The following is a 17,486-nucleotide window of genomic DNA, read 5'->3' on the forward strand; positions in this document are numbered from 1 at the left end:
AAGTGAGAATCCAGAGCTGGGAGTGAAATTGACATTCCAACTATTTGTCATGGGATAGTGAATGGTGGACAGGTCACTAGACTCCTAAGGATCCCCTCAAGGCACAAGCTTGCCATGAGTTAATGGGATTCAACATTGTTAATGGAAAATGGTACTCAGCTGTTAAGTAGTGACGTATTTCTTTATTTCGAAAGTCACTTTTTAGTTGGAGTGGTGATATTTTCTTTATCCATTTCTAAAATAATTTTGTCTTTTTGTAGAGGAATTTCCAAGACTGGGAAGTTAGTATAGTTCACTCACAGGTAATTGTGAACACACCTTTTGGTCCAGAACAGCAGCCTGGGCAGCAGAGGTCTAAATCAGTTTGCTCCTTGCAGCCCAGACCCTTGTTTTGCTTCTGTTGAAGGTAAGGAGTTTGTGAGACTCAGTCTTACCTTTGGCATCTTTTCAGCTCCCAGAGACAAACAATAAGGAGGAAGAAAAAGAAAAATGAAAGCGCTTGTTTAAGAAACCCAGCACTAAAGATTAACTTGAGTGTAATGCAAATACATTTCCTAATGACCAAAGCAGAGCAGTATTTTGAGGTTGTTTGTTTCCTTTTCCCCATACCTTGGAATGATTTAATTTTTAGAGAATCCAAGAAATGGATACAGTTAAACTAGGGCTAGGAACAAGAAGAGTAAGTGTTCATTACCTTCCAGACCAACCTTCCTTCCTTCCTTCCTTCCTTCCTTCCTTCCTTCCTTCCTTCCTTCCTTCCTTCCTTCCTCCCTCCTTCCCTCCTTCCTTCCTTCCTTTCCTCCTTCCTTCCTTCCTTCCTCCCTTCCCTCTTTCCCTTAGTACAGTCACTCACTGATTTAGTCATCCATTCAGCACATATTTGCTGAGTGCCTACTAAATGCAGATAATGTGCCAGGGGCTAGGTAAACATGTTGGAGGAAACAAACTTGAAAGGATCCTGAACTGATAGAACTTAAAGTCTTGTGGGGGGTGGAAAAGAGGGAGTTAGAGCAGCAAGCAAAATATACTAAGTTCAAATTGTGAAAATGCTAAAAAGGTATTATAAAGGGTGGGTGAGATCAGGGGCTTATATAGGAGATTAGCTAAGACCTCTCTGAGAAGGACAGACTTAAAGGAGGCTTCCACAGACGAGAGATAGCCAGCCGTGGGAAGACCCCGAGGCAGAAAAGGGCTCCGGGACTGTGGCTGGCGTGGCCAGGGCAGAATGAAGTGGTGCAAGAGTGGCTTAGTTTGGGGAGGGAGGCAGGTGCAGACCACTAGGGCAATTTGCTTTCTCTCTTAACACTTCAGTTTTCCTCATCTGCAAAATGAGCTACTGCACCCACTACTGATCTTAGTGGGCACTTGTCGTGAAGTGTGAATCCTTTTTTACCATAGATTTCAGTATCAAAATTCTCTATGCCAAGGAGGACATCCTAGGCACTAGGACCTAAAGACTTGCTTAGGTTTGGTGGGGGAAACTCAGGTCTCTCAATCTCAGCTTTGTTTGGGGCCAGAGAAGTTTTTGTTGTGGAGGTTGAAGAGTAGCTGTCCTCTGCACTGTAAGATGTTTAACTGCGTTGAGGGATATTTAATAGCATTCCTAGCCTTGACCTAGAAGCTATGTCAGTATCACCTCTCACCTAGTTGAGAGGGACCAGAAATATCTCCAGCTATTGCCAAATGTCCCCTGGTGGCAGAGTCACTCCTGGTTGAGAACCACTGGCCTACAGGATGAGGCTGTAACTCTGATGAGTGGGCCCAGTATGAGATGAGAAATGAATCTGACATATGGCCTCAGTGTGGAGGGAAAGAGAAAGCATGGCAGGGACCATGAGAGATAGGGGACCACCTACTCATTTAAAGGGGGGCATCTCTTACTCTGATCAATTCTTTCTTCCTTTTCTCCTTCAGGTGCTCACAATTAGATTGTCCATAATCCTTGGTTCCTGACACTCTCATTGCTTGTCAATGCTGCATTGCATTAATTCAGTTAGCTCTTTAATCAGTTCTTTGTAATAACGTGATGACCCCACCACCCCCAGCAAAAGCTAGGACCTTGACAATAGTCTACATTTGACAATGTGGTCCTGCCTTGCCTCAGTGGGGTAACCATTGTCCTATATTGTGCCTTCATCAATCCCTTGCCTTCATCAATCAATGCCTTCCTTTTGATGTAGCTTTCTTTTATTTAAGTCTATCCCAAAAATACATTTTAAATTTTTGTTGTTTTTAACTTTGTAAAAATGTTTCCATGCTTATGTAATTGTCTGCACTGACTTTTATCACTTACTAGTATGTTACTAAGAGTCATCCACATTGTGGAGTGTTGGCTGGAGCTGATTTGTCTGAAGTGCTGTGTAAGATCCCATTGTATGAATATACTGCAGGGCCTCCTCCTCTCTCTCAACGGATGGTGTTGGGATAATTCCTGGGTTATTTGGTGCTTTCCAGCTGATTGTTCTGGTACAAGAATATGGGTACAGAGCTGTCATGATTTCTGATTTATCTTAAAGAAAAGCTAGAAATCGGAATGTTTATGTGAAAGTAACTGGGGGACCAATATAAAGTTTTAAGAAATGCTTACCAGGCTAACAAGAAACCTGTCTGCAGGCCATTCTTCTTGAGCCTCCAGTTTAAGATTTCTGTATTTGTTCATTCAGGTTGAGAATATCTCACTTTGATCTAGAAGTCAAATGAACTTAGGGGACCTTTGGGAAATCATCCTTCAGCATTAAAGTGTCGAGCAAGAAACTACTGAGGTGGTCCATATATACAATGGAATATTACTCAGCCATCAGAAAAGATGAATACCCAACTTTTACATCAACATGGATGGGACTGGAGGAGATTATGCTAAGTGAAATAAGTCAAGCAGAGAAAGTCAATTATCATATGGTTTCACTTATTTGTGGAACATAAGGAATAACATGGAGGACATTAAGAGAAGGAAGGGAAAAATGGGTGGGGGGAATTGGAGGGAGAGATGAACCATGAGAGACTATGGACCTGAGAAACAAACAGGGTTTTAGAGGGGAGGGGGGAGGGGGCATTGGTTAGCCCGGTGATGGTTATTAAGGAGGGCATGTACTGCATGGAGCACTGGGTGTTATACGAAAACAATGGATCGTGGGTCACTACATCAAAAACTAATGATGTATTGTATGGTGACTAACATAACATAATAAAATTAAAAAAAAAAAGAAACTACTGAGGTAGCAATTGGAGTAGGGTGTGTGGTGGGGATAAACAGTGATATAAATTGCATTCATTTAGTACAATTTAGTACAGTGAAACATTCTCCTCAGACCCAAAATTTGGAAATAAGGGAAAAAAGATTATAATAAAGGAGATAAACTTTTAAAAAACAAATCACTTAAACTTTCAAATATTTAATGGAGCCAGTAAAGAAATGCAAAATTGTCTTAAAGAGAATAAACAGCTTCCAGGCTAATGGGATTTGACTGTAATTTGATTGAATGAATTACAATGTTTATTTATATATTTATTTATTTTTATTTATTTGACAGAGAGAGACACAACGAGAGAGGGAACACAAGCAGGGGGAGTGGGAGAGGGAGAAGCAGGCTTCCCACGGAGCAGGGAGCCCAGTGTGGGGCTCGATCCCAGGATCCTGGGACCATGACCTGAGTCGAAGGCAGACGCCCAATGACTGAGCCATCCAGGCACCCGAATTGCAATGTTTAAAGAAGCCATGTCAGTCAGGGTAGGAGATGGTCAGAGAAGAGTCCAGAGCCCATTTTAAGTACTATGCTTGCATACAGCTCCACTGGCAGGACAGCCACCCCCAGAGACAGTGCTGTTGGGAAGAGAACAAACTCTTAATACCTACCCATGTATTCATCTGGTCTTGTGATGGTTACATACATCTCACTCTCTCATTCCAACCAGTCTCTTGGACCTGGTGAGCTTGAATCTTCTCTCTGAGAAGAGTTCTGCCAGCAGGCTCTGGGACTAGAAGGCTGAGAGCCACTTTCAGGATTTGGTGAGCCCCCAGATGATGACATTACCCTTAAAGCTTCCTGGAGTCAGCCAATGTCCTGCTCTCATCACCCTCTCATGTGCATTTCCAGAAGCATTGTCTTCATACCTCTACACTCATTAAATGCTCACCTAGTGTCAGGCCCTAAGTTCAGGTACAGAGTGTAAACTCTGGAAAGATCAGCCTTGATTCAGCCTTATGAACCTTCTAGGGAAGGGTCTTACTTAGACTGTGGGAACTCCCTAATCTCTATGGAGAAGTCTATTTGTAAGCATCTGTGTGTATTTTTTTTCTGGCAATACGGTCTACAGACTTAAGGGGGTCTGTTGGTTGAGGTAGTTGAAACCACTGCTTTGGATCACATAAGTTTGACTTCTTGAATGTAGGTGCTCTGCAGAGGAGAAGACCTGGACACCCGGCAGCCAAAGATTAAGCCCTTAGGAATGCAAAGGACCTAGATCTCCAGGGAGAGGGAACAGAAGAATCTATGGGTAGCAGGGGAGATAAAGAAAGGGACAGTGTGCTATTTCATAATGCATGTAGACTGCCATGAGTGTGATATTCTTTTGACATTTTCTCTCTCTCTCTCTCTCTCTTTTTTTTTTTTTTTTTGGCCAATAGATTCCTTTTTGTGGGAGGTAAGGGTAGGTGGAGTGCAGAGTAGCAAGATGGCTCCCTCAAGCATTTTCAGGGATGAGGGAGGCACTCCATAATGTAGGAGGTAAACTGCTACAGGGTCATAACAAACAGCACCATGCTAATTTTTGCAATTTTAAATCCAATATCTATTAATAGTCCCTGCAAAGCAATTTACTTCTAGTCAGGACAATTCAACTCACTTCAATAAGCAGTAATTGAACACTCCTTGTCCACATTATTCCAGCCTTTCTACCAAAAGTTTGGTAATGGATTATTGGTCATGAACTACTAACTGATATAGTGTCCACAGAACTGAGAGCAGGCAAGCTTTGGAAGCAACACTCTGGTGTAACTAGGGGATATTCACTTGGCCTGCTGTACCAGTGTTTTTATTAGTAGCACCCAATTCAGATGACAATTTATATAGTCATTCCTCTATATAATCCTTTTATTGCTCTAACCTTGTTTATTCTTATCTGTTTGTGTGTCTCCCTTTCCATTAAACTAATGAGCTCCTTGAGGCTAGAGGCATTGTCTCCTTCATCTCTGTGTCTAGCACATGTCTGCTCTTTGGTGGACACTTAAAAATTGTTTGTTAAATTGAGCTGAAATCTAAGGCAGAATGAAGAAGAGCCTTAGAGTGGAAATGACTAGCTCACATTATTCACCCTGTGCTGCAGAGGTCTAGACCGGAGGTCTAGTTTTGAGTTACTGATGAGCCTTATGCTTTGAGAAACTTATTTAATCTCTTTCAACTAAATGGGAGAGTAGATGAAAAGTCCTTGGTGAAGGGCTTTGAAGTGCTCAATAAATGTTAGCTGCTATCATTGTTACCAGTAATAGTTGCTAATCATATCTATTGTATATAATAACTTTAAACTTCAGTTTTCTTAGCTGGAAATTCAAGATAGTAATTCCTGCTTACATTATTTTGATAATGAACATGAACACAATTTGGAAACTATAGAGGGCTCTCATTGCATAGCCCATAAAAGAATGCATGGTAACAGGGAGATTTGTGCTTCTAGAATTGGCATAACTCAGACATATTGCATGGGGGGCTCAAGGTCATGATCCCAGGGTCCTGGGATCGAGTCCCACATCGGGCTCCTGGCTCAGTGGGAAGCCTGCTTCTCCCTTTCCCACTCCCCCTGCTTGTGTTCCTGCTCTCGCTGTCTCTGTCTCTGTCAAATAAATAAATAAATAAATAAATAAATAAATAAATAAATAAATAAATAAAATCTTTAAAAAAAAAAAGCACATGGGAAAAGATGATGGGGGTAGACTCAGGACAGGTATGGGATTTAGGATTGGGATCCTGCTCAATGTGAGGTCAATAAAGCATTGCTTCAGGAATGATGAGTAGGCAGAACCATTCCTGGCTTGGCAGCTGGAGAGCAAGAGCTAGAGTTTGGAACAAAAGAGGATTCATGGCAAGATAGACATTCTAGTTTGCAAAATCAGCCAAGAGCTTCTGTTTCTGAGTTAATGTGAACATTTTATCCAAGGCATGGAAAATGTGGACAATACCTAAGGCAGACAGTCAGCACCTGCATGCACTGCTAATATGAGGAAGGCCCCCCAAAATTACACATGAAAACAGCCTTTAGCCAAGGATCACAGAAACCCCTCTGATAATGTAATCTTTATCAGGTGAGACAGAGAAGGTGGCTGATTTAAAGTTACATGTTCCAGCTCCCTTGTTATCCTACCAGGCAATCCTAGCAGGAGCAGAACTATTGACACTAGGAATTCTTAGATCTAAATGCCAATAAACTGAGGGGTAGAATTTCAGGTCTACTTCCGGGGAAATGGCTAGATGATAGTAGAAGTAGCAGTGCTGGCGGCACGAGCAGCCGCGGCAACAAACGCATGCGTAGCACTTACACATAGTAACTCATTTAATCTTTACCATAACCCTGTGAAGTGGGTCCTATCACCACCCCATCTTATGGATGAGAAACTGAAGAATAAAGAGGCTAAATAACTTGCTTAGGGTCACACCCAGGAAGTGGCAGAGTTAGGCTTTCCATCCAATGTGTCTTGGTCCAGAGAATGTGCTTTTAACCAAGATACTCGACTTCTCAGTTTTGGCTATGAGAATCAGTAGAACGTATACTTTTGACTTTGTGTGATGTAACTGTGGAACTGAGGCCATAAACTTAAGGGCTGGTTTTCCATTCTGTCTCAGGCTATACTTGGAAGGAAGAAGGTTGTCTGGATTATAAATATATTAGAAGACTCTTATCTTGCTCATATTTGTATCATCCAGGGTCTCAAATCCCCTCCCAGCTCATAGCAAGGGTTCAATAACCCAAATAGTTTCTAAGGGTTTTCCCCCATGGTGTAAAATTCTTTTTGCAACTGAACAAAGGTAGAGGGTGGGAATGCACAACTCCAGCCCAAACCCCCAACGGCAGGTTCGCAGTGAGTTGTTCATCCTCTTGTGGGTCAAACACTTTCATCACATCCAGACTCCACACTCAGGGCCTGGTTCTGTCCTGCCCATGTGGCTGCTGGTCCCAGCCAGGGGAATCATTGGTTGTTGCTGTCATCTGTTCCTCCCGTCACATATCTCATGGTCATGTCTGTGAAGGCTGTGGATCAAACCTGGGTTTGAATCTTGGAAGCAGAACTTCCTAGCTCTGTGGCCTTGGCCAGGTCTTTCCATTCAGGCTTTCTGAGCTCAGCCTTATCATTTATGAATGAGGGTAATATTATTCTATTCAAGGAATGCTCAAGAGACTTAAGATAACGTATCACCTAGCACAGTGTTTGGCACAGGATAGCCAGGTGCTCGAATTATAGAAACTGAGTTTCCCAGTTTGATTGTGACTCCCTGGAGGCCTGGGATCATGTGGTATTTTGTTAGGGATTCTTCTCCACTTTCTCAATCTCTCCTCGACTTCTTCACTCTCCGCCCCCAGTTTTATCACCAAAATCCCAACTGGTTCATTTGCTATTTACTGTGCTTAACCAATATTTGGGGTCATTTTGGTTCTTCCCCAGGAGATATTTGGCTACCGGACTCAAGGCTGCCGGAAAACCCTCTGTCTTGCCGGATCCATCTTCTCATTTGGGATTCTCCCCTTGGTGTTTTACTGGAGACCCGCTTGGCATGTGTGGGCAAATTGTGTCCCATGTTCCTTGCAAGAGGCAGACGTCGTGTTGCTGAGGACAACAGTAAGTGTGCATCTGGCTTTGTACCTGGTGGCCCTTTCTCCTGGACAGCTCATTACAGGATGGCCGTGGGAGATGTGCACGTGGAAAATTCCATCACAGCCTTGCATTTATTTACCAAGAACTCAATAATTTGTGTATGATGGGAGTTCATTAAGAAAACCTACTTTTAAACTTGTGAGTCTTATGAATATTAGAGCCTGAATAACCATCTGAATAGCTAAAAGTAAGGGGTAATGTGAAGTAGTTAAGTCAGGCAAGAAGATAAAAAATTCACATGGATGCTTCTCCTATGTCCTGATGTATCATACCTATCCTAGTCCCTTTGGAGCAACTTTGCAGGAAGGGTTGGGGAGTGGTGGGGAGGAGATGGGGAGCACCCCTCTGAAGAGGATGCTGTCTTCTGTTGATTTGAAAGAGCCACAATCTTTGAGGGAGTGTGTTGCATCCTGCAGATATGCTAGGGTAAAAAAAAAAAAAATGCAGCTGTCTTGTTCTGAGCTCATTTTCTCTCTCTGCTAAACTCGCCTGGTGTTAGGCGAGTTTCCCTGAATTTGCTCAGCTATTACTTCCTCCTAACATTCATTACACTTAGGCAACGTATGTCGTTCCTGTTTCTGCTGGAATGTCAGCTCCACAACGGAAGGGATTATTTCTAATTTGCTAATTGCTGCATCCCTAGTTCCTGTATGTGGTGGGGATTCCATAAATATGTGGTGGCTGATAGGCTGAAGTGGCTATTCCTATTGATGGGAGTCAAAGTAGAGTCTCACAGAATGACCCATCTCTGGCTGACTTAGTGAGCGTTTCTCACAACGCATCAGCCCAAATGACCCAGAATGACAACCAAACTATTGATAAATGAACCTCTGCTGGGCTATTAGCTTCTTTCTATATATAGCACTCTCTCTAGATAAACACACTATTTAATGCAGCAGGAGGGGAGGATAGCAACAAGTCTTATAACTATGATACGGGAGGCACCTCCTCCCAAGTTCTATTATTGCTCTCAGGGGGCAGTGCTCTTGCGGCTGCAGAAACAGCCTCAGGAACAGAACAGCTTTCTGCCTTGCAGAGTGCACCACCACGCTCTTTGGATCTGAGATTGCTGGCAGCAATGCCAAGGCACAAATAGGAATGGGAGGAAATGAACAAGAAAAGGGCAAGGGAAGGGAGGAAAGTGAGAGAACTGGAGGGGGACGTGTGTAAAGGGAAAATGAAGAGGGACACAAGAGAAAGAAACATCCAGTAAGAGAAATAAACAAATTGTCAACCAACAGGGAATGAATGTACAGTTTGGGATACGGGATTCAAGAGGTCCTAGCACTCTAGGTGTGTTACACTCACTCAGGAGTGTCACTTAACCTTTCAGGACCTCAAAATCTCCACTTGGGAAGTAGGCCTAGGAAACGTACTTGTTCTTGCTTGCACTGGTGTGAGGATGAAGTGAGGTTGTGTATGTAAAAGCCCTTTGCAAACTGTAAAATATGTCATCAAAGACCGTTTTAATTGTGACTGAGTGTGAACGTATTGTTGCTGGAGCAGCTCCGAGAGCTTGCTGTACAAAAGATCCTGCTACAGACTAGGTGCACCCCATATAACGGTCTGCTTGTCTGGATGTTGTGTCCTTCCCTTTTTAGCCAGGAGCGTTCCCTTCCAGGATGGGGGACATGGGATAGAGGTCTAGTGCCTGCGAATCCCCAAAACTCATCCATGCTCAATAAGGTCACCTCTCCTGGTTGCATGTGGTCAACTTTGCAACTGGATACGTATTGGAAAAATTTTAAAGAGCACCGGTGCCTTAGGGTGCTGTGATCCATCCTCCTCCTCTTTCTTTGTCTCTTTCAAAGCCTTTTAAGCCCTTCTCCCATTTCACTGCCCTCCACGACTAACCAGAGCAGTCTAAACCAGCTTCAATCTTGCCTTTTTCATCTTGATTTCAACTTTAATTTTTAATTACCTCCTCTTATGTGTCATTTTAAATGGATTTGCTATGCCAGAGACTTTCCAAATAAATGAGGTTCTAAATTAGTCTTTATGTAATTAGATAAGAACTCAATTATATCAAACATTCTTACTATCTGAGCCTTAGATAAAAATGTGCTTTGGGCCCCGATAGTTTAAGTCTGTGGCTAGGTTATTTGCATTAAATGACACCTTAAAATTTTTTTATTTGAATTATATTATGACAGCTGGGCTATAAAGACTTCCCATTAAAGAGAGCTAAAAAGACTCCTACCTGAAAATGTGTTATATGTCTATTTTTCATGTTATTAAAAAAATCAGTACTTGGTATTTATCATCAATCTCACACTGGTAAGATTACAGATCATTATCACAGATACTGATTAGGTAGTCGTTTCTTAACATTAAAAAAAAGGGGAGGCCATGATGTAACTGACTAAAAAGTCTTTAGCACTCAGTTTATTTTCAGTTCCCCATCTCTTTTTTTTTTTTAAAGATTTTATTTATTTATTTGAGAGAGAGAGACTGGGAGAGAGAGAGCATGAGAGGGGGGAGGGTCGGGAGGGTCAGAGGGAGAAGCAGACTCCCTGCCGAGCAGGGAGCCCGATGCGGGCCTCCATCCAGGGACTCCAGGATCATGACCTGAGCCGAAGGCAGTCGCTTAACCAACTGAGCCACCCAGGCGCCCTTCAGTTCCCCATCTCTTATTAAGCCCCTCTAACAGGGAGATTTTTCCAAAATATAAGAGTAATTACACTTTTATTTTATAATTTTAAAAGTGGCATTTTATTCATTATTCATCTACTTCTGGATTTTAACTAATAACTGTAGGGTTGCCACATTTCTATGCAAATTGTATGATTTACATTCATTGGTGTTTTGAATTAAGATGCTCCTGATGATTTTCATAGTTTTCATCTTTATTATAATTACAGATGCATTTTTTTCCTTCCCTGTCATATGTCACATGTTGTCAAAGATCCATGATGTGCAGAGGAGAATGTGATGAGTGGTTACTAGGCTGAGTCAGGGTGTTTCATTTCAGTGTTTTAATGGGGAGCATTTCCCTTCTGTTTTATCTAAAGATGTCAGTGCTAGGGGCTTTAGTTAGGAAACTCAGAAATTCTGCAAATCAGCCATGCAAATGGCATTCAAAGTCCACCAGCTCCCCAGGATGCTCTTCAGCCACCAGTGTTTGTATTCACATATTCTGGATCCCTGACTCATCTCTCCCTCTTTCTCTTAGCCTGGTCTTTCCAAGTCCAGTTGCCTCACATCAACACCATTTCCTAAGAGAGCCAGATACTTTTTGTCTATGCTTTTACTCGTAACATTTCTTCTGCTCTTCTCTATCCTCTTCATTCATTCAGTTATTTATTCATTCACTAAATACTTCCTGAGCACCAGTCATGTACCAGACATTGTTATAGGTACTGGGAATACGGCTATGACCAAAACAGATAGAAATCCCTGTCCAGTAGAGTGACATTCTGGTGAGGACTCAACTCATACATGCACACACTCACACACACATTTTCTACAGAGTGAATATAGAAAGTAGGTGTTCTACCTCTATTTATGAAAACCTACTCATCCCTTAGCCATCTACCTCCTTCTCCATTGCTGATCCATTCTCTGCCTCAATTCTGGGGGGAATTAATTACCTTTCCTTCATTCTCTTTCACCTCTGACTGCTATAATGCTTTTTGCAATCTGCCTTGTATTAAAATGCTATTCATTTCACATTTTATAAAACAGCATCTCATTGACTATTTCAGATAATTCCCATAACATTCCTGGAAAGTGGGCATTATCATCTGTCTCTATTTTACAGATGAGGATACAGATAACACCTTTGCAGTCTGGTAAACCTAGTAAATTTCACCCAGGCTTTCCCCCTCCCTAGCCCTCTCTCCCTCTTTCCCTCCTTCATAAATTTGATGAGCACAGGTTGTATGCCAGCCATAGTGGTAGCTCCTGAGCAGGGAGTGGGGCATAACAATTAGTCAAATCAAGGTTCTTGACCTCATGAAGTTCATTATATCACTACACAAATAACTGTAAACATTCAGTTGTTATAAGTGCTGCTTAGCAAAGGTTCATGGTTATGGTAGGATTATAAGATAGGGCTCTGACCAAGTCAAGAAAGCCTTTCCAAGCTCCAAAGGATGATGAGTCAAAAGGTGATGGTGGCTGGTGGGGAGGGGCACGTGGGAAATAACCGAGGAAAAGGGAATAGTGTAGACAAATAGCCCAGGAAATGGGAATAGTGTAGACTTGCACCTGCCTTCTGACCCTCTAAATCCGGAGTCTTTTCCCACTATGCTACAGTTTATATTTTTTTTAAATAGTTTATAGTTTTTTTATAGTTTTTTCTTTTATTAGATTATAGGCTTTTTGAAAACAGTAACTATGACTTACTTTTCACTCTCCACATCACCTAGTACATGGCCACAGCAGGTGTTTGATATTTATTTTATTCAATTAAATAAACTGAATTTAATCTGTAATAAATGGTCTTATGGTTTTTACCAGCACTTTCTTTTTTTAAATTTATTTTTTATTTTATTATGTTATGTTAATAACCATACATTACATCATTAGTTTTTGATGTAGTGTTCCATGATTCATTGTTTGCATATAACACCCAGTGCTCCATTCAGTACGTGCTCTCTTTAATACCTATCACCAGGCTAACCCATCCCCCCCACCCCCTCCCCTCTAGAACCCTCAGTTTGTTTCTCAGTGTCCATAGTCTCTCATTTACCAGCACTTTCTTACAAAGATGCTAAAGTTAAAGGTCATGGTTGAGAAAGTCAGAGAAGATAGTATTATATTTCTTTTAGGTACACATTTCCTCTTCTGACTCACATTTCCCTACCCCCTATTTCAATGTGGTTTTTCCTTAGACCTCCAGTCAGAGAGCCCTGAGATTCTGTGTGTTCTCCTATCAGAAATGATTCTGTTAAGACAAATAGTTTTTAAGCCATTATCTTAGGGCTATTTATTTATTTACTTACTTATTTTTTTAGTGTACACTTTAATCCCCATAACCTATTTTACCCATCCCCCTCCCACCTCCTCTCCAGTAACCATCAGTTTGTTGTCTCCAGGTAAGTCTGTTTCTTGGTTTGTCTCTTTCTCGCTCTCTTTTGTCTCCCTTTGCTTGTTTGTTTTGTTCCTTAAATTCCACATATGAGTGAAATCATATGGTATTTGTCTTTCTTTGACTGACTTATTTCACTTAGCTTTATACTCTCTGGCTCCATCCATGGCTTGCAAATGGCAAGATTTCATTCTTTTTTATGGCTGAATAATAGTCGTGTGTGTGTGTGTGTGTGTGTGTGTATCACATCTTTTTTATCCACTCATCTATTGATGGACACTTGGGCTGTTCCCATAATTTGGCTATTGTAAATAATGCTGCAATAAACATAAGAGTGCATATATCCTTTCAAATTAGCATTTTTGTATTTTTTGGGTCAATACCCAGTAGTGCAATTACTGGATTGTAGAGTAGTTTTATTTTTATATTTTTAAGGAACCTCCATACTGTTTTCCACAGTGGCCGCACCAGTTTGCATTCCCACCAACAGTGTGTGAGGGTTCCTTTTTCTCTACATCCTCACCAACATTTGTTTCTTGTGTTTTTTATTTTAGCCATTCTGACCAGTGTGAGGTGATATCTCATTGTAGTTTTGATCTGCCTTTCCCTGATGATGAGTGATATTGAACATCTTTTCATGTGTCTGTTGGCCATGTGTATGTCCTTTTTGGAGAAATGTCTGTTCATGTCTTCTGCCCATTTTTTAATTGAATTATTTGTTTTTTGGGTGTTGAGTTGTACCAGTTCTTTTATATATTTTGGATACTAAGCCTTTATCAGATATGTCATTAGCAAATATCTTTTCCCACTCACTAGGTTGCCTTTCAGTTTTGTTGATTGTTTCCTTCACTGTGCAGAAGCTTTTTATTTTGATATAGTCCTAATAGTTCATGCTTGTTCTTATTTCTCTTGTCTCAGGAGACATATCTAGTAAAAATGTTGCTATGGCTGATGTCAGAGAAATTGCTGCCTGTGCTCTCTTCTAGGATTTTTTTAAAAAGATTTTATTTATTTATTTGTCAGAGAGAGAGAGAGCACAAGCAGGGGGAGCAGCAGGCAGAGGGAGAAGCAGGCTCCTTGCTGAGCAAGGAGCCCGATGCAGGACTCGATCCCAGGACCCTGGGATCATGACCAGAGCTGAAGGCACACGGTTAACCGACTGAGCCACCCAGGCGTCCCTCTTCTAGGATTTTTATGGTTTTAGGTCCTACATTTAGGCCATTGATCCATTTTGAATTTATTTTTGTGTTTGGTGTGAGAAAGTGGTCCAGTTTCATTCTTTTGCATGTAGCTGTCCATTTTCTTAACACAATTTGTTGAAGAGACTGTCTTTTTCTCATTGTATATTCTTTCCTCCTTTGTCGAAGATTAATTGACCATATAATTGTGGGTTTATTTCTGAGTTTTCTATTCTGTTCCATTGATCTATGTGTTTATTTTTGTGCCAGTACCATGCTGTTGTGATTACTAACACAGGGCCATTTGTATTGTGATTTACAGTTTGTGGGGTATTTGCATATATGTTGCCTCATTTGGTCTTTTCTGGTAGAGATTATTTTTTCCCTGTTTTACAGATGGACCCATAGAGAAGTTTAAAGAAGAGTTCAGGGTCCCATAACTGTAAGCAGTGAAAGAAAAACTTCTATTGAGAGCTGAACTGGAGTTGGAACTCGAGATCTTATTATCCCTTGGTCAGTGAGCAGGCTCCACAGAGGCAATAATGTAAAATGGTGGAAGAGGAGAGTCTGAAGCCTGACTGCCTGGGTTTCATTCCCAGTGTTGCTTTTGACCTACTTTGAGCAATGTATTAGCTTAGGCTGCCATAATAGCATACCACAGACTGGGTGCTTTAAAAAATAGAAAGTTCAAGATCAAGGTGTTGACAGGATTAGTTTCTGGTGAAACCTTTCTTCCTGGCTTGCAAATGGCCAGCTACCTTCTCTCGGTGTTCTCACGTGGTACAGGGAGAGGTCTAGTTCTTCCTCTTCTTATAAGGGCACCAGTCCTACCGGATTAGGACCTCACTCTTAAGCTCTCACTTAATCTTAATTATTTCCTGAAGGCCCTATCTCCAAAGGCACTCACACTGGGGGGTAGGGCTTCAACATATGGAATCAATTCATAACAGGCAAGTTACTTACCAGCCCCCTTACTCGGCCTCCACTTCCTCTTCTTGTGTTAAGTGGGGCTAACAATAGCACCTGCCACATTTTCATGAGAAATAAAAGAGATGGTACATGTAATGTGCTTTGATGAAATCCGTGCCTGGCATGTAGTCATTCCATGGGCCTTGGTTACTACACACTTTGTAAAACCAGTTTTGACTTTTATTTGTTACTTCTTACTATGCACTGCATCTCCAGATATTTCAGACAACGAGTCAGGTAACTTACTACCCATTCTTCCCTCAGAAAATGATCATGAAAACAAACAAAATACTTAATTTCTCCAAATGTATATGCTGAATTGTTCAGGATTACCTTTTTATTTTTTTTCATACAAACATAGATATAGCCTTTGCTTTGTCATATAACTTCCCTGCTTTGTTTACTCCCCATAGCACCCCATCCCCCTTTTTTGGTCAACATGTCCCAAGAGTACTGAGACAATAATTAGTGTGAGATTTCTTCAATGCACAGAAATTTCTTTCTCTATTGTATAACTAAATCCTATATTCTAGACAATATCAACTTTTTCCAGCTAAGCAACTTTGGGAATATGAGGTCAAGCTATTAAGAGTATCAATGGGTATGACCAAGGAGGAAAGGAAAGAAAAAAAAGTGATAATTAAATATAGAAAGAGTAGTATTTTGCCAAAGTCATGGGTCTGTAAAGGCAGCATAGTGTGTTAGAAAGAACCTGAAAAATGTAAGTTATTATTACTTTATCCATAATCCTCTAAGTACTTCATTTTATTTAGAGTTTATGCTTTTAACATTGCGATGTATTGATGTTCAAGTGAAAAGTACTGACATTCTGATATCTCTTTGGACCTTGGCAATGGGTTACTTTTCTTCTTCTTTTTAAAATTTTTAAATTTTTAATTTTTTTAAAAGATTTTATTTATTTATTTGAGAGAGAGAGGGCACGAGCAAGAGAAGAGGCAGAAGGAGAAGCAGGCTTCCCGCTGAGCAGGGAGCCCAATGTGGGGTTCCATCCTAGGACCCTGGGATCATGACCTGAGCCAAAGGCAGATGCTTAACTGACTGAGCCATCCAGGCACCCTGGGTTACTTTTCTTCTTTTTTAAAATTTTTTATTGTTATGTTAATCCACATACATTACATCATTAGTTTTAGATATAGTGTTCCATGAATCATTGTGCATAACACCCAGTGCTCCATGCAGAACGTGCACTCCTCAATACCCACCACCAGGCTAACCCATCCTCCCACCCCCCTCCCCTCTAGAACCCTCAGTTTGTTTTTCAGAGTCCATCGTCTCTCATGGTTCGTCTACCCCTCCGATTTCCCCCCTTCATTCTTCCCCTCCTGCTATCTTCTTTTTTTTTTTCCTTAACATATATTGCATTACTTGTTTCAGAGGTACAGATCTGAGATTCAACAGTCTCACATAATTCACAGCGCTTACCAGAGCACATAACCTCCCCAGTGTCTATCACCCAGCCACCCCATTCCTCCCACCCCCCACCACTCTAGCAACCCCCAGTTTGTTTCCTGAGACTAAGAATTCCTCATATCAGTGAGGTCATATGGTACATGTCTTTCTCTGATTGACTTATTTCGCTCAGCATAATACCCTCCAGTTCCATCCACGTTGTTGCAAATGGCAAGATCTCATTCCTTTTGATGGCTGCATAATATTCCATTGTATATAGATACCACATCTTCTTTATCCATTCATCTGTTGATGGACATCTTGGTTCTTTCCACAGTTTGGCTATTGTGGACATTGCTGCTATAAACATCGGGGTGCACATACCCTTTTGGATCCCTACTTTTGTATCTTTGGGGTAAATACCCAGTAGTGCAATTGCTGGATCATATGGTAGCTCTATTTTCAACTGTTTGAGGAACCTCCATACTGTTTTCCAGAGTGGCTGCACCAGCTTGCATTCCCACCACCAGTGTAGAAGCGTTCCCCTTTCTCCACATCCCTGCCAACATCTGTCATTTCCTGACTTGTTAATTTTAGCCATTCTGACTGGTGTGAGGTGGTATCTCATTGAGGTTTTGATTCGGATTTCCCTGATGCCGAGCGATATTGAGCACTTTTTCATGTGTCTGTTGGCCATTTGGATGTCTTCTTTGGAGAAATGTCTGTTCATGTCTTCTGCCCATTTCATGATTGGATTCTTTGTTCTTTGGGTGTTGAGTTTGATAAGTTCTTTATAGATTTTGGATACTAGCCCTTTATCTGATATGTCATTTGCAAATACCTTCTCCCATTCTGTCGGTTGTCTTTTGGTTTTGTTGACTGTTTCCTTTGCTTTGCAAAGCTTTTTACCTTGATGAAGTCCCAATAGTTCATTTTTACCCTTGCTTCCCTTGCCTTTGGCGATGTTTCTAGGAAGAAGTTGCTGCGGCTGAGGTCGAAGAGGTTGCTGCCTGTGTTCTCCTCTAGGATTTTGATG

The 17,486-nt window shown here is 41.3% G+C and overlaps 1 protein-coding gene across 1 annotated transcript in view; it reads left to right on the forward strand.

Annotated features, from left to right (window-relative positions):
• ATP13A4 (ATPase 13A4) overlaps positions 1-17,486 on the forward strand; it is a 129,108-nt gene that overhangs the window by 21,721 nt on the left and 89,901 nt on the right. The window contains exon 2 of the mRNA XM_064575605.1: positions 7,652-7,825. Coding sequence (XP_064431675.1) covers positions 7,652-7,825 — 174 coding nt within the window. The remainder of the gene's footprint in view (positions 1-7,651; positions 7,826-17,486) is intronic.

The sequence above is a fragment of the Mirounga angustirostris genome, unplaced genomic scaffold (genome assembly GCF_029215605.1).
Source record: "Mirounga angustirostris isolate CCGP_5_RB_7025 unplaced genomic scaffold, mMirAng1.0.hap1 SCAF_1, whole genome shotgun sequence".
Taxonomy (NCBI): Eukaryota; Metazoa; Chordata; class Mammalia; order Carnivora; family Phocidae; genus Mirounga; species Mirounga angustirostris.